The 25,903-nt window shown below is 37.3% G+C and overlaps 2 protein-coding genes and 1 pseudogene across 2 annotated transcripts; 1 reads left to right on the forward strand and 2 right to left on the reverse strand.

The window, feature by feature from the left end:
* The first annotated feature begins 605 nt into the window (after window positions 1-605).
* Window positions 606-13,419, forward strand: LOC113083907 (chromodomain-helicase-DNA-binding protein 4-like). The gene is made up of 29 exons (XM_026254730.1): window positions 606-704; window positions 1,549-1,648; window positions 1,746-1,937; window positions 2,093-2,293; window positions 2,383-2,520; window positions 2,626-2,747; window positions 3,519-3,692; window positions 3,775-3,916; window positions 4,048-4,179; window positions 4,778-4,895; window positions 5,007-5,131; window positions 5,237-5,329; window positions 5,420-5,558; window positions 5,652-5,821; window positions 6,766-6,943; window positions 7,059-7,145; window positions 7,254-7,345; window positions 7,428-7,561; window positions 8,315-8,459; window positions 8,600-8,762; window positions 9,183-9,283; window positions 9,881-10,106; window positions 10,223-10,285; window positions 10,370-10,534; window positions 11,136-11,244; window positions 11,354-11,486; window positions 11,564-11,759; window positions 11,842-12,005; window positions 13,182-13,419. Exons 1-29 carry the CDS (start codon window positions 655-657, stop codon window positions 13,191-13,193), a joined length of 3,864 nt encoding a protein of 1,287 aa, XP_026110515.1. The 5' UTR covers window positions 606-654; the 3' UTR covers window positions 13,194-13,419.
* Window positions 13,420-13,841: 422 nt separating this feature from the next.
* LOC113083908 (melanoregulin-like) lies at window positions 13,842-17,312 on the reverse strand. The gene is made up of 7 exons (XM_026254731.1): window positions 17,243-17,312; window positions 17,001-17,125; window positions 16,748-16,857; window positions 16,153-16,315; window positions 15,251-15,341; window positions 15,007-15,170; window positions 13,842-14,415 (listed from the first exon to the last, which is right to left on the reverse strand). Exons 3-7 carry the CDS (start codon window positions 16,840-16,842, stop codon window positions 14,215-14,217), a joined length of 714 nt encoding a protein of 237 aa, XP_026110516.1. The 5' UTR covers window positions 16,843-16,857; window positions 17,001-17,125; window positions 17,243-17,312; the 3' UTR covers window positions 13,842-14,214.
* Window positions 17,313-18,606: 1,294 nt separating this feature from the next.
* Window positions 18,607-25,893, reverse strand: LOC113083906 (stAR-related lipid transfer protein 3-like; annotated as a pseudogene).
* Window positions 25,894-25,903: the final 10 nt, after the last annotated feature.

Genomic DNA, 25,903 nt, shown 5'->3' on the forward strand with positions numbered 1-25,903 from the left:
GACCCGTGCCGCGGCCAGTGACCTCCCAGCCTTAATGCGCCCGACCCACACCACTGGCTGGTCCGCCTGAGAGGGAGTTTTTTCGTTAAATGGCACAATATGTCCTACTGGCACTGCTCCTGGGTTTCTGAGCTGCAGGTACCTGCACTGGTTCTTCTTGTGGTCTCAAAATCCCATTCTGAATCCAGATTCAGGCTGAATTCACACTCCGATTAGTTTGCTTTGGTCCTAATCTTGTCCCGCGTCTTCTCTCACTGCCTCTAGCTGGAGATGCAACTGTCAGGTGATGTTCAGAAACTACCAGCGCAAGAACGACATGGACGAACCCCCACCCGTAGACTTCGGCGTTGATGGAGAAGAGGAGAAGAGCGACAAGAGGAAGAAGAAAGACCCCACCTATGCTCGGATGGAGGAGAAGTACTACCCGCTTCGGCATCAAGATGGAGTGGATGATGATTCACCGAATCCTGAACCATAGGTGAGATGAGCTTCAACAACTTTGGATTGAATCGCTTTGGATCAGTTTCATGGCTTTGCTCACGTCGTACCTCTTGTGTTTTATTTTTTTCAGTGTGGATAAGAAGAATAACTGTCACTACCCTCATCAAGTGGAGGGATCTGACATATGATCAAGCCACCTGGGAAGCAGAGGATATGGATATACCAGAGTTTGACACCTACAAACTGCAGTACTGGAACCACAGGTATTTACATGTGCACGACCACTGCTGATAAAGACACAAAACATCAGAGATTTAGCTTCCAGAATAATGTGAAGTAACATACTGAAACTCTTTATTATACATTTGACATTCACGACAATGTTGTTTTAATATCATTTACATGCTATTATAGTTTTGACTATTTTTACTTTTCATTTAATTCTAGTGATTTTATGTGCTTTTGTGACTTCAGGTTTAAAAATATTGATATTTAGGTCTCGTTTATTTTTATTTTAGTTTATTTGTTTTTATGTACTATTATAATTTATTAATGCTTTGCATTGGGTTTTTAAAATATATGATCAGTTTTCATTTTAAGTTTGGCGTTGGAATTGTTTTTCTTTTAATATTGCTATTTAGGTTTATTTTTTTATTTTGGCTTTTATATCCATGGTCTGAAGTACCTTTTTATAATATTTAATAATATTGTTTCAGGTCAATTTTAGTATTTATTTTTTTTTTTTTGTAATTTAAAATTATTTCCAGTAGTTTTAATGCTTCAACTTAAACTGGAAGAAAATTTGAAAGTGTTTTTGTCTAATACTTGTTTTTTTTTTTTTACACCTATTTTAAATAACAAATAGTTTATTAGCTTTTGGTATGTAAGAAAATGTTTTAAAGCCAGTGAAAGTTATACAAAAAAGCTTTTAGTGAAAAAGCTTTTAATTTAAGTACTTTTAATTTAACTTTTACTTTTAATGTAAGTATTCATTACCGTAAACTTAATAACACAAAATGTGAAATATTTAGGCCTATAGACCAGAAAGTGCAAGAAAAAGCACATATTGATCAGATTCATAATTTTGTTTTTGTTTTTCTGTTAAAGGGGTTTGATGATGGGTGATGAAGGTAAACCAGGAAAGAAGATGAAGTTCAAAGGAAAGATGCGGAAACTGGACCGCCCTCCAGATAACCCCGTGGTGGATGTTAGTGAGCTTCATTGTTTTGGTCCCACACATTACTTCCAGCTGCACCATTCACTTGCTCATCGATGGCTAAAACCCACTTCTTATCCTCCTGTAGCCCACTATTAAATTTGACCGTCAGCCAGACTATCTGGATGCTACGGGCGGGACGCTGCATCCGTACCAGCTGGAGGGGCTCAACTGGCTCCGCTTCTCCTGGGCTCAGGGAACAGACACCATCCTGGCAGACGAGATGGGTCTGGGAAAGACCGTGCAGACTGCTGTGTTCCTCTATTCACTGTATAAAGAGGTGTGTGGCTTTATGCTTTTATTTGAATGTATTATGCAATATAATTTATTCCTGTGATGGCAATGTTAAAATGTAATGTTGAATATTATGTTACTACCTTAGTATAGAATCTCATATTTATTCAGTTTTAAAACGCTGGTGTCTTCGTTCCCCAGGGTCATTCGAAGGGTCCGTTCCTGGTGAGTGCCCCCCTGTCCACCATCATTAACTGGGAGCGAGAGTTTGAAATGTGGGCGCCGGATCTGTATGTGGTCACATACGTCGGAGACAAAGACAGCAGATCTGTCATCAGAGAAAATGAGTTCTCCTTTGAGAACAACGCCATCCGCGGTGGCAAGAAACCCTCGAAGATGAAGGTCAGTTTGAGTGTGAAAACTGCTCTTTCGGTTTAAGAGTCGTAAGTCTCTTGCAGTGATGGAGTGAATGTTTCCTCATGCTCACGCAGAAAGAAGCCTCTGTAAAGTTCCACGTGCTGCTGACCTCCTATGAGCTGATCACTATCGACACGGCTGTTCTGGGCTCCATCGACTGGGCTTGTTTGGTAGTTGACGAGGCCCACAGACTGAAGAATAATCAGTCAAAGGTGAGACCAACATAGATGATGCAATAATGATGTAGTAAAATGACTGATTGGTAGATCTTAGTGGTGGTTTGGGGTGTTAATGCTTTGCTGTGGTGTTTTGTGTAGTTTTTCAGGGTGCTGAACAACTACCCGCTGCAGCACAAGCTGTTGCTGACTGGAACTCCTCTACAGAATAACTTAGAAGAGCTTTTCCATCTGCTCAACTTCCTCACTCCAGAGAGATTCAGGTGCGTTTCTGATTCGTTTCACATCGCAAGGTCACGCGCTCTTGAAATTGTTCGTAATATCATGTCTTGGTATTACATATAAATAATTGTCTAAGAAATTATTAATTGTATTAACGTGCAAAAGTATATACAATTTAGTTGTTTTAAAATAATTTGTAATTTTGTGTATGTAACATGACTTCGAAAGACCTATATAATATTACTGAAATAAAAGTTCAATGAATCTCACCGTGCATGTTATATATTTTAAACAACAAATAAAAATGATCTTATTATATTTTTGTTTATAAATATTATCATTATTATTTTTGCAGATAATGTAATAGAAATCTTTTCAATGTAAATTTGTTTGTAAAGATCTTCAAAAATGTTATAGAGCTGCTTTACATAAAACCAGTGACAAAAAAACATTTACATTGAGGCATTTTTTTTTAACAGTATGTGAAACTTGTAATATAACACAACAGTGGTAATAGAAAACTCCATTCCAAGAAGCATGCACTATTCTATTCAACTATTTTTGAATATTTATAAGTTATAAGGAAGCATAAATTAATACTTTTAAAAATCTGCAGCTTTATGGACAAAAATGAAATCCTGTTCTTGAAAAACATTTCAAATGGAAGCCTTCAGCACCATCTGGTGGCCCCCTGGGTATCTACAGACATAAATTACACTCTCTCTCGCTCTCTCTCTCGCTCGCTCGTTCTCTCTATCCCTCTCTTCTCTCTCTCTATCTCTCTCTCTCTCTATCTCTCTCTCATTCTGCAGTAATCTTGAGGGTTTCTTGGAGGAGTTTGCCGACATTGCTAAGGAGGACCAGATCAAAAAGCTTCACGACATGCTGGGACCACACATGCTCAGGAGACTCAAAGCTGACGTGTTCAAGCACATGCCTTCCAAAACGGAGCTCATCGTCCGAGTCGAGCTCAGCCCCATGCAGAAGTGAGTGTGTGATGAGGAATAGACGAGTAGATGAGTAGGTCACAGGAGCCAGAGTTTCTGAATCCTTTATCTGTGAATCCAGGAAATATTACAAGTTCATCCTGACCCGCAATTTTGAGGCTCTGAACACTCGCGGTGGAGGAAACCAGGTTTCTCTGCTGAACGTCGTCATGGACCTCAAGAAGTGCTGTAATCATCCCTATCTCTTCCCTGTTGCTGCTACGGTACAGGCCTCTCTTTTTCTGTCGCTTTAATAATAGACCAATGTCTATTGGTCTATTATTAAAGTTGAGCAATTTGCATATTGATGAAATTGGGATGATTGAGATGTCGTCTGATTGGCTGTGTGAAACAGGAAGCTGCCAAGTTGCCCAATGGGATGTACGAAGGCAGTGCCTTGACTAAATCTTCTGGCAAACTGCTGCTGCTGCAGAAGATGATGCGGAGACTCAAGGAGGGCGGACACAGGGTGCTCATCTTCTCTCAGGTGAGACAGCATTTATTTATTAGATTTCATTTACCTCTGTTAAATTAATGCTGCTTATCTCTGAAGTAAAACCTCCCCTCACCCCCTTACAAAAAAAAAATTATATTGAATTTTATTCTCTTTCTCATTATAATAATTTAATTGTATTGATAAAAAAATTAATATTAATAGGTATTAAATGCTTAAAAAGGTTAAAAGTTTTTTTTAAATACTTTTATTTAGCGTGGAAACGTTAAATTAATAAGTGACAGTAAACATGCATAATGTTATGAAAAAAAAAATCCTATTTTAAATAAGTGCTGTTTTTTTTAGCTTTCTAAAAATTTAAGAATCCTGGAGAAAAAGCAGTTTTCTGCCAAAAATCTGATATAAACAGTGATATTTAGAAAAAATTATTTCTGATAACTAAAGATTTTAGTAATTGAACATTCATAACAGGAATAAATAACATTTTAAAATATATTGAATAGAAAATACTTATTTAAAATTTAATTAATATTTCACATTTTTATTGTTTTTACCGTATTTTTGGTTTTTATTGACAAAAATGCATATAATGCACAGCAGGAGTATGAGATGTTTCATCCCTCTTGTCTAGATGACTAAAATGTTGGACCTGCTAGAAGACTTCCTGGAGAACGAGGGCTACAAATATGAGCGCATTGATGGCAGTATCACGGGAGGCATGAGACAGGAAGCCATTGACCGCTTTAATGGTGAGACCAGATGTTTGCTATGTAACTGATGTGGTTTGTACATTTGTTCTCCTTGCTCTGTTTATACTCGGTCTCTAAGTGTCATAATGAATGAGGTTTTTCCTGCATTAGCTCCTGGTGCTCCCCAGTTTGCTTTCCTGCTGTCGACCAGAGCCGGTGGTCTGGGTATCAATCTGGCAACCGCAGACACCGTCGTCATCTATGACTCCGACTGGAACCCTCACAATGACATTCAGGTGAGATCAGGACTCAGAAGTGGATGTCTGATACAAGACAAATCTTATATTGAGATCTGACTCTGTGAATTCATCTCCACTGGTGCTTGGTGGTTTCTCTTGTAGGCCTTCAGCAGAGCTCACAGGATTGGTCAAAACAAGAAAGTCATGATCTACCGCTTTGTGACCAAAGCCTCTGTAGAAGAGAGAATTACTCAGGTACACAGCAATTTTTCTATGACGCACACTTTTGTTTTTGTGTATGTGTGTTTTGAATCTTAACTGATTGGTCTTTTATTTTATCTCAAGGTGGCCAAGAAGAAGATGATGTTGACTCATTTGGTTGTGCGTCCCGGACTGGGCTCAAAGACCGGTTCGATGTCCAAACAGGAGCTTGATGACATTCTCAAGTTTGGTACAGAGGAGCTCTTCAAAGACGAGGGAGAAGGTGTGGCTGGAGTTACACACTGCTTTAGTTTATACCGACACAATCTCTCACTAAAAGAAGCAACGTTGAAACTGGTGGTGTTTGTCTGTTCAGGAGAGAATAAAGAAGAGGACAGCAGTGTGATTCACTATGATGACAAAGCTATCGACCGGCTGCTGGATCGGAACCAGGACGCCACAGACGACACCGAGATCCAGAGCATGAACGAGTATCTCAGCTCCTTCAAAGTGGCTCAGTATGTGGTCAAGGACGAGGAGGAGGCGGTGAGTGTGGGGGCTGCTGGGACGTGTGGGATAACAGCTGGCTGTAGGAGTAGACCATTAATCAGCAATTAAAGCAACATCGTGATATGACTTAGTGTTGCTCATAACATGCTTTTTGGGAATGCGATATGTTCCAACCATCTTCAGGTGTGTGTAATGAGAAGCACTTATCAACCTCGCGTTCTCAACAGAAGAGAAACTTTTAAGTCTCCTGCTGTTTTCTGCCAAAATAAAAGCTTAAATGAAAATGAAGACCGACATAAATATCAGTATTGTCATTTGTAATTTGCAATTACATTGTGGGTTTTCATTTTTAATATTTGTCTTTAGTCATTTTACAGTGAAATATTACAATAGTGATTTGGGCTTTAAAGTTTAAAAATAAATACTAATTTATATATTATAGTTATAGTATTCTGTAAAGTAAAGCTATCATTATTTGTATTTATATATATATATATATATATATATATATATATATATATATATATATATATATATATATTTAGAAATGCCTGATTATTCTATATTATTAATTTGTATATAATAATATTCTTATTTTTTATTTTTCTGAAATGGCATTTATATTGTAGCATTTAATTTAGTAATTGTAGCAGTAACCATTTTATTTTTATTTTTTGTTAATAGTTCGATTGATTATTTAATCAGTTTTTGGCCAAATTGTCATACAAGTCATGCAAACAAGCACAACAAACCTAGAGTTTATTTTTGGTTTTAATGCTTTTGTTTTTGCATATTAAATGCCAATCACAATTTTTAATGGAAAATATGCCATAAGCCTAGTTTTTGTCACACATGCTATGACATGTTGTGCTTTGGTCATGTGTCTTCCATAATATGGTTGAACATGTAGTTTTTTTTTACCATGTTTTTTGGCCAAAAGGAAATCTAACGTTTTCACTTCTTCCTGTCTTCTCCCTCAGGAAGAGGAAGTTCAGCGGGAGATCATCAAGCAGGAGGAGAGTGTGGATCCAGATTACTGGGAGAAACTGCTCAGACACCATTACGAGCAGCAGCAGGAGGATTTGGCTCGTAATCTGGGCAAGGGCAAGCGAATCCGCAAACAGGTCAACTACAACGACGGCTCTCAGGAGGACAGAGGTGAGAGATGTACTAGCACTTTTAAACTATAAACTGTTTTGTCCGGGTTTATATAAACAGCCATCAAAAGTGCTTTTAAGTTTAACTTTTAATCATGTTTCTTGTTTGGTTACAGACTGGCAGGATGATCAGTCTGATGGCCAATCGGATTACTCTGTTGCTTCAGAGGAAGGAGATGAGGACTTTGACGAACGATCAGAAGGTGAGACAAGCGTGACGATGATCAAACAAAGGATTTTTTTTTAAACTGAAACATTTTCAAATGTTTAAACCCCTTTTCTGAGTCCAATTTTTCATGGTCTACTTGCAGCCAATTCACGGCGACCCAACAGAAAAGGCCTCCGAAATGACAAAGACAAACCCCTGCCCCCCCTGCTGGCCAGAGTGAGCGGCAACATTGAGGTGAGGGAAGGAGACCTGGGATTTGGGTTTTCTTGAGCTCCTGTTTTTTTAGTTTTACATACTAAAACACTAAATTTGGCAGGTGTTGGGTTTCAATGCTCGTCAGAGGAAGGCCTTCCTGAACGCTGTGATGCGTTATGGGATGCCACCTCAGGACGCCTTCACCACCCAGTGGCTAGTCAGAGACTTGCGTGGCAAATCAGAGAGGGAGTTCAAGTAAGTTTGAGCTCATTTAGTGATTGTTTACTAGCTTACAAATATTGTGTATCAACTATGACTATGATTTATTTTAGTTTCACACTGTGCAAAATGTCATCAGTTCTTGACTTAACTTTATTCTTTTGGGTTTTGTAAGTATTTTAAGGTTCTGACCATATATATATATATATATATATATATATATATATATATATATATATATATAATTTTTTTTTTTTTTTTACAAAAACTGCAAGTCATAGAGTCCTAAAATCTTTTTGTGTTTTCATCATAATAAAAATACAAATTTGCACTACAGTTTTTTTTTTTATTTGTATTAATTCATTAGCAAAGATGCATTAATTTAATCAAACTGAAGTCTAGAGTAATGGCTGCTAAAAATTCTGCTTTCCATCACATTAATACATTATTTTAAGTTATTTATTCAAATAGAAATGGTTACTTTAAGTTGTAATATTTTACAGTATTGCTATATTTTTGCTACTGTATTTTTGATTATATAAATGCAGTCTTTGTGAGCATAAGAAATTCCTTTCAAAAGCATAAAATCTATAAACAGTAGCGTATAAGAATATATTTACATTTAATGGAAAATATGTCTTTTGTTACTTTCAGGTAAAATATTTTTTGTCTTTTATCAATGAGCAAAAGGCTCCTAAAAAATACATAAAATCCTAGCCAAATACTCATACTCTGGGTCTTGGATGTATGAACTGGTTCTCATGGTATTGTCCATGTCCTTTCTCTCAGGGCTTACGTCTCGCTCTTTATGCGTCACTTGTGTGAGCCTGGTGCAGATGGTGCTGAAAGCTTTGCCGATGGCGTTCCCCGGGAGGGACTGTCGCGGCAACACGTTCTTACTCGTATCGGTGTGATGTCGTTGATCAGAAAGAAGGTAAATAAGTAATGTATTGAAGTTAACATGATGCCAAGTTTTCAAACAGATCATATGAAATGTGCAAGATTCATGAATGGCAAAATCCATTTTGCAAAGACGTCTAATTGTTGGTGTTTGGATAACTTCTTTTTTTTCAGGTACAAGAGTTTGAGCATGTGAACGGTCAGTGGTCACTGCCCTGGATGATGGAGCTGAATGAGAATAAAATAGCATCCACTGCCAGCAGTCAGCCTGCTTCACCAGGCAAAACACCCTCTACGGGCACTCCAGCGGACACTCAGCCCAACACACCTGCTCCAGGTACCACATATGCCACATATAAGGGAGTGTTCACACCAGGAAAGTCCGAAAGTTCACTTGCTTTGGTCTGGATCAAATACAATGTTCATTTTTTTTATTTTTTTTTGGTGCGGTTCACTTTCACATGATGCTTTTGAAAAGAATCAATAGATCCCTATGGGCCTATTCAAACTTTATTTGTCTTAATTTAATGCTATATATTGAGCAGCAGATGATTTTATATCCATATACGATGCATAAAAAAATGCATTGCTGATTGTCTTCACCTAGCGTGCAGGCATGAATTAGAAGGCAATCAAACGTTTCATGCTTGGTGTGAAAACAACGTTTGTCAGTGATTCGCCTCGCTTTTTAAGCATCACGCTCGGTGTGAACCGGCTTTGAGGCAGATTGTTAAACATACGCCTGTTTGTTCTACAGAAGGTGTTTCCAAAGCAGAAGATAGTGGAAAAGATGACGATAAAGAAAAGGAGAAAAATGGAGACGGTGAGAAGGACGCAAGTGAGAATAAAGACAATGAAGTGAGTACAAACAAACATTTTGTGGATCTGTTTAAAGCCTGATACACTCAAGGTGAAGTTCTTTATTTGTCCTTCACTTTGGGATTAAAATAAAAAGCTGTGATAACTGTTAGGGAACAACTTACTAACAAGACTCACTAATGAAATAAATGCACAACAAATATGACTGGTGAGAAAACAGCAGTTAAGAAAGCATCTGATCATAGCGATGACAGCAGCTTGAAATTCAGCACTCCAGTCATCACATAATTTGTATTTATGCAATAGATTGCTTTAAAACAAGCTGTATTAAACAAAAAAACTAGAATTACAATTTCTATTTCTACTATAAAGCAGCCTCTCCTGTATGTTCATTTTTTACTCGTGTCTGACCTTGACGAATTGAACAGAAGAATAGAAATAGAGATTTCCATGAAAAAGAGAGCTTGTCGTGGACCAGTGGTAGTTTGAAGATGTTTAACTGCTTGAATTAATTTGTCTAGAAAGTTCGCTTTGTCAAGGTTTTGTAAATTTAGATTTCGCTGATTATTTCAACGTGTGTGAGGTTAGATGATTTTTATTTGTTAATAAGCCAATTCTATTTCTTTTTATCAAAAGGTCATCGCCATTCCTGATGAAGATGAAGAAGCTTCCTCTGCTTCTGAAGACAAAAGCAAAGACAAAGAGGAGAGGGACAAAACACCTGAATCCTCTTCAGAGGGAGAAAAGGCAGATGGGAAGGAAGATGAGGAAGAGAAAGAGAAGTCTGGAGACGCTGATGAGAAGAACATCGACAGCAAGCCCAAAGAATCCGAGGCTGAGAAAGAAACTTCAGACGCCAAAGGTGAACATAAATGGCATTTCGAACCCGAAACAATATGGGTTTTCAGGGTTGAATGGGGTCAAAAATGTATTTGGTCTGAACATAAAGTAGCTATTTTTTTTTTTTTTTTTTTTCAGGAGAAAAGAAGGAAGATGAACCTGAAAAGATGGACACTACCCCTGTTACAGATGAGAAGAAAGGTCTGTGCCACCAGAATGGATTTGAAATCTTAGGTAGTTTCTGGATCTGACCAACACACTTTATTAACTTTGTCATTCAAATAGCTCCAGGTCAGAAGGATGAGAAGGAATCCAGTAAGACGGAGGAAGCAGGAAAACTGCAGAACGGAGAGAGTGCCAAAGACAGCGCCGCAGGAGCAGCAGCAGCTGAAGAGAGGAAGAAAGCCAAAACACGCTTCATGTTCAACATCGCAGACGGAGGATTTACCGGTAAGATCTCCTGTTCAGACGGTCTGTCTCAGGTTTTGTACTAGTTTTAGAACACAAGTAATTAGGTGAAGATGTTTTAGACATTATGACCCAAAAATTTGGAATTGATTAGCTGACTAGTTTTTGGAGAAGTAACTTAAGTTAGCGTTTTTTAAATTTATTTGAACTTTTAATTTCATTTAATCTGTTGTTTTTTTTAAACAATTAAATCTACTTTAACTACTTCAACTTCATTTTTTATTTTTTATTTTTATTTTTATTTTTTTACTATTTACATTAGCTATTAGTGTTGTATTGGCCATTAATTAATATATTACATATTAATCAACTATTGATGTTTTTATATTATTAATTTAATTTGATTAATTTATTTTAACTTTTAAATATTGTAACTATTTTATTATCAAAACAATTTATTTGAGCTATTCATTTATTAATCACTATTAATATTCATAATTTAACTGAACCAATTATTTTTTTTTTTTTTATATTATTATTATTAAATGCTAAAGAGGCAGAATTCTATCAGTCATGACAGAATTAGATTCCAACATGCCATACATTTGAGCATTTGTACTAAACTCTCTTTTTTTTGTTCCAGAATTACACTCCCTGTGGCAGAATGAGGAACGAGCCGCTACAGTCACCAAGAAGACCAACGAGATCTGGCATCGGCGCCACGACTACTGGCTGCTCGCTGGCATCATACAGTATCCTTAAACACAAGAAAACATGAACGCTGCTTTCAGTGTACACGTGTCTTTCAGATGTGTTGAGTGACGAGCAGAGCATGAGATCTTCCTCAACTCACCGTCTCAGACACGGTTACGCTCGTTGGCAAGATATTCAGAATGACATCAGATTCGCCATTCTCAACGAACCCTTCAAGGGAGAGATCAACAGAGGAAACTTCCTGGAGATCAAGAACAAGTTTCTGGCCAGGAGATTCAAGGTATTATGAAAAGAACAGTATTTTCCTCGTACATAAGTGAAGATGTTGGTAAGAGCGTTGTTCTGTGTCTCCTGCAGCTGCTTGAGCAGGCTCTGGTGATTGAAGAACAGCTGCGCAGAGCTGCGTATCTGAACATGACTGAAGACCCCTCTCACCCCTCCATGGCTCTCAACACACGCTTCAGTGAAGTGGAGTGTCTGGCCGAGTCCCACCAGCACTTGAGCAAGGAATCCATGTCTGGAAACAAACCTGCCAACGCCGTCCTACATAAAGGTGCATCATCTGACCTCTGAGCTTCTGACACACACATCATCGAAGCTGACGCTCACTGCTTTCTTGTATGTGTTTCTGACAGTACTGAAACAGCTCGAAGAGTTGCTCAGTGACATGAAAGCGGATGTCACTCGTCTACCGGCAACCATCGCCAGGATACCTCCCGTCGCCGTCAGGCTGCAGATGTCTGAAAGAAACATTCTCAGCCGTTTGGCCAGCAGAGGACCAGACACACAGTCTCAGCAGGTACACGATCACCTGCCCGCTCTGCTGGGAGCTACGCTTGGACTGGGTCAGATTTTATAGGCTATAGTTGTGGCTGTTTGCAATCTGAATTATGCATTAGATTTATATGTCCTTTTTAAGGTGTGTGTGTATGTAGAGTTGGATGGATACAGATAGCTTTCATCTTTAAGTTTTGTGTATATAAAAATATGAATGTAAAAATAAAAACTACACAAGAACAAATTTTATTTAATATAAAATTAACATTTTAGTATTTATTCATTTCTTTAAAGTGTAGGGTTCAATTAGGATTTTTAAATGCAACTAAAAAGAGTATTTTAAAAATTATAAGTTTTGAAATGTGTAAACACATAAACCAAGTTTTAGAACATTTTTAGAAAATATTAGAGAAAAACAATGTATTTTATTGCATGTGTATTTTACTATATGTATATATTTGTATTTATTATGACTATATAAATAATATATATTTTCAATCATTCGTAAGTCCAACTAAATAAGCTAAATAAATATTTTTTTTCAAAAGGTGTTGGTAAAAAATAAAAGTAAAAATGTTTTTAATCCATTTTTTTTTTACATGTGATATTTATAGAATTTTTTTTTTAAAAATATGAGGAAAGACTAAGTGGAAATAAAAATCCACAACAGTAATGAAAAAACTATTTATGATTAAAAATAAAACGCTAACATTTTTTTTTTTTTTAAGTTGATAACTATACAAGGAGATTTTTGCTACTTGTACATTGTAGATCTGTTACATATTAACTCTGTAAAAGAGTCACCAGTAATGTTTTCAGAGAAATCGTTCAGCTTCTAAATTGACCGTGGAAAAACTAACTTGACATGCTCTGAATTAGGGTGTGTTTCGAAGTAAAATATGAGGTTGGACAGGATATAGTAACAGGATATGGTCTTTTTTTTTTTTTTTTTTTAACAGTCGACGGATTAAAAAGGTTATGTAACGTCTAAATTGAGCTCAATGTCACATCTATCAATACATATATTATAGACCGTAACAAGTACAGAAATAAAATGGTAAAAATGACTTTGTCAATGTTTTAGGCACTTTCTGTATTTTAGACTGAATATTGAATTGAAAGCCTCATGCTGCAGTGTTTCCTTCCAGATGTCGTATATCTTTGCTCTGTTATTAACTGGCTATTTTCACGTTGCCAGGTCCAGCAGTAGCCTGCAGCAGACGCCAGTCCACCGAGCGCTGCACACCGTGTCTACATTCCTGATTGCACATGATATCTCGTCTTGGCTTGAACTCACACCCCTCGTACTGTCCGCTCAAACCTGGGGGCTTGTGGATATTTGAGCTGTTGTTTTTATTATTTTCCTAATTAATATTGTTTACATAATATTGTTGATGATGGTTTTTGGGACCTCAATAAAAATGTTCAATAAAAAAGGCTTCCGTTCCTTTTATTCATGTTGTATTTACGGTGTAGTATTATTGTAGATGAGTTGGTTTCTTCATCAAATGTAGCATTACATTACTTGGTCACCAGTGGATCCTCTGCAGCGAATGGGTGCCATCAGAACCAGTCCAAACAGCCGAGTTAAAAACAACAGTGTTTGATCTGTGCATGTTTCTCTCCTGATTTAGACAAGATTACTTTTTCTATAGATAGAGTCGTCATATTTATCTGAAAGTGATGATTTAAAGTTAAAATAACTTAATGTTGGATTTGTTTCTTAAAAACGTGACTTCACATCACAAGATGTTTAGTGATGAACTGCAGTGCTGTAGATTGTTTGGACTCGTTCTGACGGCACCCATTCACTTACGTTCTCCAAATCTGTTCCGAAGAAGAAACTTCAAATTGCATATGAGAGCTGATAAAGGATTTTATTAAATTACTAGTTTCAGCAGTTTGATGCATCTGCATTCAATGTAAACGCTGACACAAATTTCAAAAGAAAGTTACATTTCTATTCAAATTCACTTCACCATCTTACACTTACAATATCAGCACGTCTCAGTAATCCAGAATCTCCTACTGATCTTCTAATTCAGAAAATGTCAGTTCTGCAGCTATTGTAATGAATCTGTAAATGGTCTCTTCTTCAAGAAAAGCATTTGACTAAGAAATGGTTTAAATCTGTGCCATTTAATCTCCACCGTCCCTATCCACCTTGAACCGTGCTGGCATCAGTCCAAATCCGTGTACCTCAGAAACCCCTCAAACTGATTCTGGAAACATCACTCCTCTGGACCGGTGGTCTCTCCCTCATCATCCTCTTCCTCTCCTCCAGAGATGTTCTGATTCATGCGGGACAGCAGCAGAGGAAGATTTATTTGAATGGTGTTTTCCTCTTCTTCATCATCATCATCTTTAGGAGGGTAGAAGCGACGAGCCTTGGCCACAAAATCCTCAGCAGCGTCCAGATAAATCAGCCGGTCCTGAGCCAAACATAAATATTAGAGGTCGGAGAAGTCTGTCTATCTCAAGCATGTTCTTTTAGATGAGAGATTATTTATGCATTTTGTATAAAAAATAAACTGAAATAATTTGTAGCAATATTTACTTCTGTACATATTGCTGCTGTAAATATAATTATATATATATATATATATTTTAATAAAATATCACTGCCGACCTAATTGGTATTTTAAAATATTAAAAGTAATTCATCATTATATTAAATGTGCCAGTGTTATTTTAGAATCGCTGAGACATTATTCTAGTTGAAATCATTTAATTTTTATATTTTCCACTTCTGTTGTTTTGTCATTTTTATTCTTTATTTATTATTTTTGATGTCTATATAGTTTCTATGTGCATTTCAGTTTTAGTTATCTTAATTCAAGCTAACTTGAAAAAAAAGAAAAGTTAAATTAGAGTTTTATTTCATTTAACATTTATTTCAATTTGTGAAAATGCTTCAAGGGTTATAATTTTTTTTTTTACGTTCATTTATACCCAAACCGCCTCATTTGAAACAGAAAGGAGAAATACACATTTGTAGACTGTTATTGATTGTTCTTGCTCACCAGGATGAAGAGGTATCTCTCGGGTGGAGCCTCTTTGCGGTTGAATATGGATGTCTCGGTGTGGAGGGTCTGCAGCAGGCTGCGGGCGACCGCTGCGTTTCTCATGCGGTCATATGATGCGGTGGCAGACACGGTCAGCAGAGACTCGGCTTCAGCCATGAACCCTGAGAGAAGAAACCCAGCATCTCAATGACAGACAGTTCCTGAAGCACTGGAGCACCATCTCTGACACGTCATCTCTCACCCAGATTCTCCAGGATCATCTTCCACTTATCTCGCACCTCTCTCCTCATGTCTCTCATGGCCTCAATGTCGATGCTCAAACGCCGGTAGCCCTGCAGGACAGAAGACATTTGTTTAAATGCAACCTTTTTTATGTTTATTTCTGTATTTTTATTTCTGTTCATACATACATACACACGTGTACATAAATCATACATTTACATTTACTATTATTCATTTAGCAAAGCGACCACAATGCATTCAGGCTGTACATTTATTTATTTATTTTTTACTATGTACAAATAAATAAATACACACACAAATATCTATCTATCTATCTATCTATCTATCTATCTATATATATATATATATATATATATATATATATATATATATATATATATATATAAAATGTATTTATTTATTTATTTTTGGCTTAATCTTTCCTCATTTAGTTGTATTTGTACCCATCTGTAATTCATTAAAAATGAAGATAATAATAATGATGATAATAATAATAATAATAATTATTATTATTATTATTATTAGACTCATTGTGGACTTATGTCACTTTTTGGGTGACTTGACCTTTATGTTTCTGTAATAAGACAAATGTGACAGATAACATGATTATGGTTTATATCTCATTTATCTTTCCTATGTTTATTTATTAATATTTTGGTATTTGATATACACTGAAAAAAAAAAGATTAATTGAATTAAAAAAAAAATTATGGTAAGTGGTTGCAATCAATTTATTTTAGCTATATTAAAATAAACTAATTTAGTTGATTAACTTTCAGCAAAATGTATTTAAATGTAGCTAAAACATTTTTTTATAATTTTTATAATTCTTTTTTTGTTTCATTAGACATTAGTGCACCGCATCTGTGTTGAATCCCGAGGGTTTCGAGCGCGCCGCACCTGAGAGCCTCGCCGGGTTTGGGCTCGGGTCTGCAGCAGGTTGTAGAGCGTGCGGTCGTCGTCTCTCTCGGAGTGGGAGGGGTCTCCGGGCTCGTTCCACAGATTGGTCTCTTGGTCCCGCCTTTTCTTCGCCTCGCGATCGAAATATTCCAACGTGTCGTGACTGACGCAAACACAAACAACATTTAAAATTACTGTCAACATATGAGTACATCGAGCTCTAAACTGCCGCGAAAAAACTGTGTAAAATCTGAATTAGTGTGTTTGATATTACTTCATAATTAACAATCTAACCGTTTCTTTAACGGTTTCTTTAACGGCTGTCAGGCAGCGAAAATATGAGTCGGACAAACGGAAAAGCAGAAGTTCGTTGGACTGTGAGTTATGAATTAAATATTTATTAAATACTTTATTTCCACATGTTGTAATAGAGTTGAAGAGTTAGTTGTTGTTTATACTTGAATCAAAGTAGCTAACGTAATTTGCTAAGATTTTCCTGTATCTTTTTTAAAATAAGAAAGCAGAAACTCAAACCATCAATAGTCAGACATGATTTAAAAACAAACCAACCCCACATCCCCTAAGTTAGTTATACCTAAGTAAAGGTGTCTTTTCTTCCTCCTCCTCGTCATCCTCACAGCAGCAGCAACAGCAGAATCGTAGACAGAACTTCCTGAAGGCGGCACCCATCCTCAAAATACAAAACTAGAAGATGGAGAAAGAAAGGTCCAGGTCTACAACATGAGTGTTAAAAAACACATCTACCCCTCTCCTAGAGACTAAAGGTGAGATGTCTGAAGAAGATGAACATGAAACAAACAAACTAACATTGCTTTATTGTAACTTACCCCAGAAACTTCTGCCGAAATGCTGAATCCATCAATTCAGGTCTAAAACACAGTTTTTCCGTTTTCAGAAGTGAAGCATCTTTCGGGGCCCAGAGAGCAAATGACTAAAACATTTCTGGCTCTCTCTAGAATGAATAACATCACAGTTTAGTCATGAGTCTGAGCCGCGTAACCTAAGGCCATCACAGACCTCTAAATAAAGCCTCTCGCCCTACAACCCCAAAACACAAACGTGCTTTTACCTCTGAATGCTTTCAATAGTTGGTTTCACATTGCGTATCCAGAACCTCATGCAAATTTAAACGGTTATAGTGAAAATGAAGCAGGTTTGAAATAAAAAGAGTGATTACATAACACCGTTGCTTCATATTATTACGAAAACCAATAATCCTAAACCTCCTGCTCTCATTTCAGTGAAAATCTCATGTGCTCACTGGCAAAATAATCAAACCAATAAATACCAGATCTGACAAGCATATAACAGCAGGTCAGTGTTATTTTAGTAGCAAAATGGTTACAGTTATTATAATTTTTTTTGATTGAGCATTTATTTGTATATTTTCAGCTTTACATTTAGTAATTTCATGTGTTTTATATTAGTTATGTTTATTAATATTTTGGTTTATTTTTTTTATTTTACTTTTTAAATAGTTCCAGTTAATAATTTCAGATCTAATATTAATATATTATTATTATTTATTTATTTTAGATTTTCAGCAAGTGAAATACAATACAAATGTAAAAAAAGCAGAACTAAACATACACTTATGCATTTTGCTTTTGTATATACAAGATGTGTAATTTAACTTTACAGCCCTTAAGGAGTAACAAACCTCACATCTCCTATATTGGATCATTTTGGTTTGATCAATGTGGCTGAAAATTTGTTTAGAACTAAGACAAACCTACAAATGTGTACAAAGTTCACTGATAATGCAACTGAATATTAATATAAGAACCTACAAAACTCCCAAGCATCTGGGTTCATAAGAGAAAGAAAGAGGGAACTTGATGTGTGACACTCATGTGAGCGTCTCATAGGCTGTGTCCCATCACATGGCGGCTGTGCACAGCGTACTCTGCCAGAGGCTTTTCTCTTAAGAAATATAATACAAACAATCCTTGTGATTATATCAGGATGTTTTTAAAGAAAGAGAAGGGGAAAGGAGCAAATGTGTTAACTATTACTATAGTGATCTGTAACAAACAAAAAAAGTATTTGGACACAGGGCTACACTTCTAAGTGTCTGAATGTCAATGCATTAGATCAAATATCAAACCAGTTTATATCAACTAAAAATAACGTTCAAGCAAAATATCTAACACTATTTTTTTTATTTGTTAGGTTTTATATGATATAACACCAGATTTATGATTCACAATATAAAACATATAAATATAAACATATACACAATATAAAAGTCATTTCAGTTCAAATCATGGGTTAAAGTTAAATTATATTAATATATGTGTATGTTTTTTTCTCTGACACTTATTGCAATGTCAATATATTTTCTGATTCTATAAAGAAATGCTCGGCTTTGTTTTTTGCCATCAAAACAAATACAAAATATGAATGTATTATTTTTTTAATGACATTTCAGACTTTTTGAAAGTGTTGTTTAAATGTTTATTCACTTTTGGCGGGTCATTGTTTAATTAACTATACATCTGAAACAGGAAACAGACATCCAGTATTAACTGTTTGTTAGTTTTATTAAATGTTGATTCTTCAATAAAATGAAATAAAATCATTTTATGATTAAAAAAAAAAAAAAAAAAAATCATGATTTTTGATTAACACGCCAAAATTCTGTATAGCTTCATATTACTGTAAAAGTCAGTATAAAAATATCATTTACACAGAACCTGAATCATGAGTGAAGTGAACTGCTAAAGGCTTTGCACAAAAAAAAAAAACAAAAGAGGCCAAAAAAGTTGTTCGGATACAAAAATCGAAATAATGAAAGCAGCTTTTGATTTCAGTGAGGGAAACCATAACGAAGGCACACAAGTACAAGCCAAGAAGGCTGCAAGACAAAGTACAGAACACAACACAACAGTTTATAAAGATCAACATCATTCATGATATCAATGATTAACTAACTACAACATGTGCTGTCCCTTAGAAGGAAGCCCAATGGTTCCTCTGTTAAAACCAATAAGTATTTAGCTTGCTTCAAGGCAACTAATGTAAGACACATTCACATTTCTATTAGAATACTAAACAATAAAGCGTGACTATGCCTTTGTCTCCTGTTTATAAATTGCTATGCCCTGTATGAATGTGGTAAACATGAGTGTATAACAAAGAACTTTGATAGTAATGCTGTGAGAAAACAAACTGACATGCGATGAAGAAAGAAGAGAAAAAAAAAAGCACGCATTTCAAGGCCCATTTCAGACGGATTTTGAGCTGCTCTGAACCAGTTTTACAGAATAAAACCAAGTGCAAATGTTTGCTTTGTTGTTGCATCATGTTCTATACAAACAGTTTGGGTACTAGTGAACCGGTTATGCTGATTTAAGATGAAACCGTATAATCAAACTCTTAACGGTTTACATTATTAGACAAATGATCATACACATGGCAGGACGCTGATCTATGCTACAGATGAATGCATTTACTGTTAATAATCTAAAACAGCAATGTTTGGCCTCAAGAGCCAATTGCAAACCATAATAAGAACTAAAACAATAATTATAATTAGTATGAATGACTGTGCATGTTCAATTAAGGCGTAAGTAAAAGCAGCAAGAGAAACCACAGTGTATTTGGCTCAGAAACTATCCTAGCCTTCAGTCCTGTTCACTAGAGGTACAACAGTGGTTTTAGGCCTAATCCATTTCTCCTGATCTCTTATAGATCACAAGCTGCTCTCTGATAACTTCCTGTTAATGTTTTCAGCTCTTGTGGGGTTTGACAGTATGAGTTATGTCCTTGTGTACATCTATATATATATATACTTTAACTTCAGTGTAAAGTGCAGCCAAACGTTCAGTCGAAGTTTCTTGGATGCAGAGAGCCGTAACAACCTCGCGTCAGTCAAACACAATGCTGTATCTCCTCATGGCAGTGGTGGTTTGAGTAGGGCACAGTGTCATTTGAAGTTAGCACGATGTAAACTGTGGCTGGATAAAGAGTCAAAGCCAGAGATCACCGACAGGAGATGTGGACTTCGTTTATACGCTGCCTGAGATGAGACATGAACTCAAACATGGTGGCAGCCAGTGACTGGTGGATGAGGTAACGTGGGAGGCGACCCTGTTTGAAGAAGATGAAGTAATATGAAAATTTTATCTATTTGAGAATTACACAAATATTATTTTTCACAAATTCTGCTGCTACATAGTTTTTAGTTCTTTTTGTCAGATGTTACTATTGTATAACTGAAGTATAATTACAAGAATTTCATAAGTGTCAAAGGCTTTTATTGACAATTACAATACGTTTATGCAAACACTCAGTATTTGCAGTGTTGAACCTCTTTTTCAAGACCTCTGCAATTCGCTCTGGCATGCTGTAAATCAATTTCTGGGCCACATCCTGACTGATGGAAGCCAATTCTTGCATAATCAATGCTTGGAGTTTGTCAGAATTTGTGGGTTTTTATTTGTCCACCCACCTCTTGTGGATTTACCGTGAGTTCTGGAAAACCTTTGGCCACGGCTGTACTTTTTGACAGCTCCAAGGCTTTTGTGAAAACTACATGTCGTATTTCTGCATTTTTGTATTCCCACTCAAAGATAGTCTGAGCCTAGTGCAATTATGTGTGTTAAAGTTTTGCCACAATGAATTTACTTAATACTATTTTTTGGCCTCAACCCCATTCGGTTTTCTATGGAAGCATGTCCACTGAATAACAAATAAAAAAGGTAATTCCGACTTTCTATTACACAATTCTAAATTTTTTGCGAGTTTTGCCAGTTCACATCTCATAATTCTGACTTTTTTTGATATTGGAGTTACAAAGTCGGAATTGCATGATATAAATTCACAAATGTAAGAAAATATTAGAATTGTGAGATTATTTTTTCTTCTTTCCCAGAATTGGACATTATAACTTGCAACTTCTGCAATTCTGAGAAAAGAGGTCAGAATTGAGAGAATTGCAAGAGGAATGTGAAAAAAATGAATAATTATCAGACTTTTAACTTATAATTTGGTTTATATCTTGTAATTCAGAATGAAAAAAAAAAATGTTGTTCTTTTTTTTGTCTGTGTATTCTTTTTTTTTTTAATTACCTGGTCCAAATCAAAAGAGCCAAACCCCAAATTTCTAGATATGGTTCAACATAATATGAATGGTTGCTATTTTAATATCCATCAGACAAAAATCAAAAGACGACTACAATGAAGTTACTTAATGTTATAGGGTTTTCAAATGTCTAATTCCAAATATTCTAAAAATACTTGCATTAAATAACACCTAATTAAAATCACTCATTATTTGAATGTGTTTAAATGGCTTAAATGTGCAAACTGGCAGGAACTGCAGCTCTTACCTTCAGGTCTGTATTGAGGACCCAGATGAAGGTGCAAACTTTAGGATTACTGCTAGATTTCAACACAACAAATCCACCGGGACCGTTTTCCCCTCTGAGAGAAAGAGAGAGAGTTCGGTTTACAGCTTTTCTCAATTTTACTGGCTGACAAACCAAAACACTTTGCATTCAAGCGGACCTGACGTAGCGACTGTGAGGGGGTTTACTGCTGTGATTGGTGGCCATTCCTGCAGAGATGTAGCAGTCTCGTCTGCGCTCCACCCGACGAACGTTCACAAAGTCCCTGAAGATCAAGAACATAAAAAACAGACACAATTTGAACTCTTTGACTTCACAATAATTAGTACAGCCAAACAAAACAGCTAAAAACTGTTTTTACACATTAAACAGACTTTAAGCAACAATTCGTAAGCGCACTCTCACCTGGGAGACACGACCCCACCAGCGGCTCCTGCAGAAACATCATATGACACCATTGTGTTGTCATCCACTCGCTGTAAAATCTGTAGAACAACAACAACAGAGAGATCATTAACTGTAATGACGGAGTATATGCAGGACATTTAGAAACAGCTTCTTCAAGGCTGTTTCAATGATTAAAAGCTCAAGACCATCCCACAAAAACACCCATCTAATTTTGTAGCTTCGTAGTGTTTTATTTATGGCAACAATAGGAATGGATTCAAATTTGGGTCTTCGGCATAAATATAACGCTGTCAAAGCACACCTGTTGTGTGCCAGGTCAAAAGAAGACCTATTTATACACATTTAATTCTCCATTATGCAGTAACATCCAGTGAGTAACAAATGATTATTTGATTGGAAAAGCATAAGCATCCATCATAAAAGGTAAATCGAAGTAAATGTTTCAAAAAATGTTTTTTTCTGAGATACTGAATTTGGGATTTTTTAAATATATCAGTCTTTGTGTAATGAATGAATATAACATACAAGTTTGACTTTTTGAATGGAATTAGTGAAATCAACTTTTTGATGATATTCTAATTATATGATCAGCACCTTTGTGTGTGTGTGTGTGTGTGTGTGTGTGTGTGTGTGTGTGTGTGTGTGTGTGTGTATATATATATATATATATATACAGTACAGACCAAAAGTTTGGACACACCTTCTCATTCAAAGAGTTTTCTTTATTTTCATGACTATGAAATTTGTAGATTCACACTGAAGGCATCAAGGGCTATTTGACCAAGAAGGAGAGTGATGGGGTGCTGCGCCAGATGACCTGGCCTCCACAGTCACCGGACCTGAACCCAATCGAGATGGTTTAGGGGTGAACTGGACCGCAGACAGAAGGCAAAAGGGCCAACAAGTGCTAAGCATGTCTCAGGAAACTCCTTCAAGACTGTTGGAAGACCATTTCAGGTGACTACCTCTTGAAGCTCATCAAGAGAACGCCAAGAGTGTGCAAAGCAGTAATCAAAGCAAAAGGTTGATACTTTTGCCGGCAGCCATATCACCCTGGAGCCCAAGACCGGTTTCCCACTGAAGCTAAGCAGGGGCTGAGCCTGGTCAGTACCTGGATGGGAGGCCTCCTGGGAAAACTAGGTTGCTGCTGGAAGAGGTGCTAGTGAGGCCAGTAGGGGGTGCTCACCCTGTGGTCTTTGTGGGTCCTAGCGCCCCAGTGTAGAGATGGGGATACTATACTGTCAACAAGCACCGTCCTTCGGATGAGACATTAAACCGAGGTCCTGACTCTCTGTGGTCATTAAAAATCCCAGGATGTCTCTCGAAAAGAGTAGAGGTGTGACCTCAGCATCCTGGCTAAATTCGCCCATTGGCCTCTGACCATCATGGCCTCCTAACAATCCCCATATCTGCTGATTGGCTTCCTCACTCTGTCTCCTCTCCACCAGTAAGCTGGTGTGTGGTGGGCGTTGCACTATGGCTGCCATCGCATCATCCAAGTGGATGCTACACACTGGTGGTGGATGAGGAGATACCCCCTGACTATGTAATATAGTATATATAGTGACTAGTCAGCTGCCTCCTCCCTGATTGTCATCTGCATCCCTTCCAAAATCGCCACCCTTCACCAGGCTCCCGACAGGAGTGGATGTGTGAGAGAGGAGGGGCGCTGGACGAGTCAGGGCTGGAGCCTCATCACCGTTGCTGTTTAAAAGTCCAATGTGCCTCTCCTTAGGAGACCAGTCTCTTCGCTGTGCATGCAGACTGGTGTCCTCGTGGGTCCAGGAAGGGTGCATTGAGGGATTCCCGCGCCACCAGAGATGTGAGCTGGTCCGGACGAGAACCACACCCGCTTACACTGCCGACTCCGCCCCTTACCTGGACCCTTCCTCCATGAACACTGCCTGACCCACACAAATCCCGCAGCACGACGAGGACACCAGATTCCCTGTTGTTTTGGACACTTTTCCTGAGGCCTGACGCCACACCCACTGTGTCTGTCGTGTGCTCGTCCCGCCACAATATATATAATATTTTTTTTGGTACATTTTGTAGTGCATGTGTCTTAGTGTGGACAAGGCCTAAGTTTTTTTTGAAAGCGCATCTTTTTTTTCTCCGTTTTGGCCTTCAGTCCACATGGAGACAGTGTTTTTAGTTAAGGGAAAACTGAGCTTTGTAGTGTAGCGTTGTAGTGTGGACTATGAAAATGGAGGCTTTTGAAAACGTTTGAGAGTCATGTGATGCATATTATACCAATAGATACTGGTATTGTGCATGTTATGTGCTATGCACTTTCACACTATTGCTATAGAGGTGTTACTTGGTACATTCCTCATTTCACAGTCCTGCAAAGGTGAAAGAAATCGCTATTTGTGGCAAAACCTGAACTGCAGTTGCATTTTAAATCAGACACAATCGTGAGTGTGTGCAACCTGTGTTTCAGCTGTCATTAATGGAGGAATCTGCAAGTATGTGTACCTGACAAACAGACACTGTCCTGTTCCACTGCACCATCTTCTCCGGCTGCAAAATGACCTCCTGATACACCAGCTCTGCGGCACACTGCAAGAGCGCCTAAAACACCCAAAACACAGGTCAGTGACTTGATTCTGTATATATGAACAAACATAAAGAGACAAAAAGACTCATAACACAGAGGAACAATACCTTTAAAATAAACGTTTTCCCATGGAACGGGATTTCAAGAGTATATACTGCATCGCCCATCTCCTAAGAATTAAAACGTGTCATATTTAACCAATGACAAAACCAGACACAAATAAAGACAGCAAGCTTGGAGGTCTACACACATTAGTCTTCTCAAACTTCCAGTTTTCCTCTTGTGTCAGTATCTGCTCCACCACAGCCATGGCCTCCTGTCCCTGTCGTAGAAACTGCTTGTCCTTCAAAACAAGTGATTGGACAAAGTGATCTGCTGTGCTTTTTAGCAAATAAACGGTTCTTATTACTTTCGGACATACAGAAATTGTCGTTTGCACACATCTCTTCCATCCAAAGATAATGAAAAGAAAGAAAATAAGCATTTGATTACTTGTTCTGTTTAGTCTTTCCTGCCGAGACCCTCTTCAATCACAGGTCTATCATCCGAACCTACAGGACAAACACAAACATTAGGCGGCAATATAAAGCCAAAAATGGACAATGAGTTGCATTAGAAAGAAAGTGAATGGCATCACCTGCCAGGGACTCCGGCGGGGAGTAAAACTGTGCGTCAGACACGGGTCTAGCACGGATCAGAGGAGCCGGCTCACAAGCGGCATTAACTGCTGCCAGATATGCTGCAGGACATGAGAAAACCACAGATCATCAATGTAGGACGTGTGAGGACTTTCCCAAATATCCGTGACAGCCTGAGTGTGCAACTTTAGAACAAAGCAGGGCATGTTTCCCTTCCCACAGCTTTAAGTAATGTGACTTTACCTGACCGCAACACTATTAAAATGACAAAAAGATGTTTCTTCCTCTTTCTAATGGGCTTTGAAACCAAAAGCCAAACTTACTCGCTCAGAATTGATTACATCCATGATGTCACAACCATAAACTTTATTAACATATGATCCGCTTTCGCATATAAAACTTCTGCTATTGATTGCTTAAACCTTCTGCTATTTTATGCAATGTTATTGACAAATAATGGAATATTTTAGCTTTGGAGGATAGCTTTATGACTGATTTGTTTATGAAGCACTTTGAGCTACAATCATCCATCAAACATGCCCTATAAACAAATGCTGTTATTACTGACTTGTGTCAGTTTGATACAGCTCTGAATTTCCTTCCAGCACAAAGCTCTCTTCACCTCTCTCATCCTCTGCTTCCTGTGTGAAAACTTTGAAATCCAGGAACCAGGTTTCCACCATGCCACCACAAACGAGGTGATAGGAAGAACGTAAGCAAAAGCATTGTGACTAAACATCTGAGAAAAACAAGAGGGAACCATGACGTCCTGC

This window comes from Carassius auratus, unplaced genomic scaffold (genome assembly GCF_003368295.1).
Source record: "Carassius auratus strain Wakin unplaced genomic scaffold, ASM336829v1 scaf_tig00039417, whole genome shotgun sequence".
Taxonomy (NCBI): domain Eukaryota; kingdom Metazoa; phylum Chordata; class Actinopteri; order Cypriniformes; family Cyprinidae; genus Carassius; species Carassius auratus.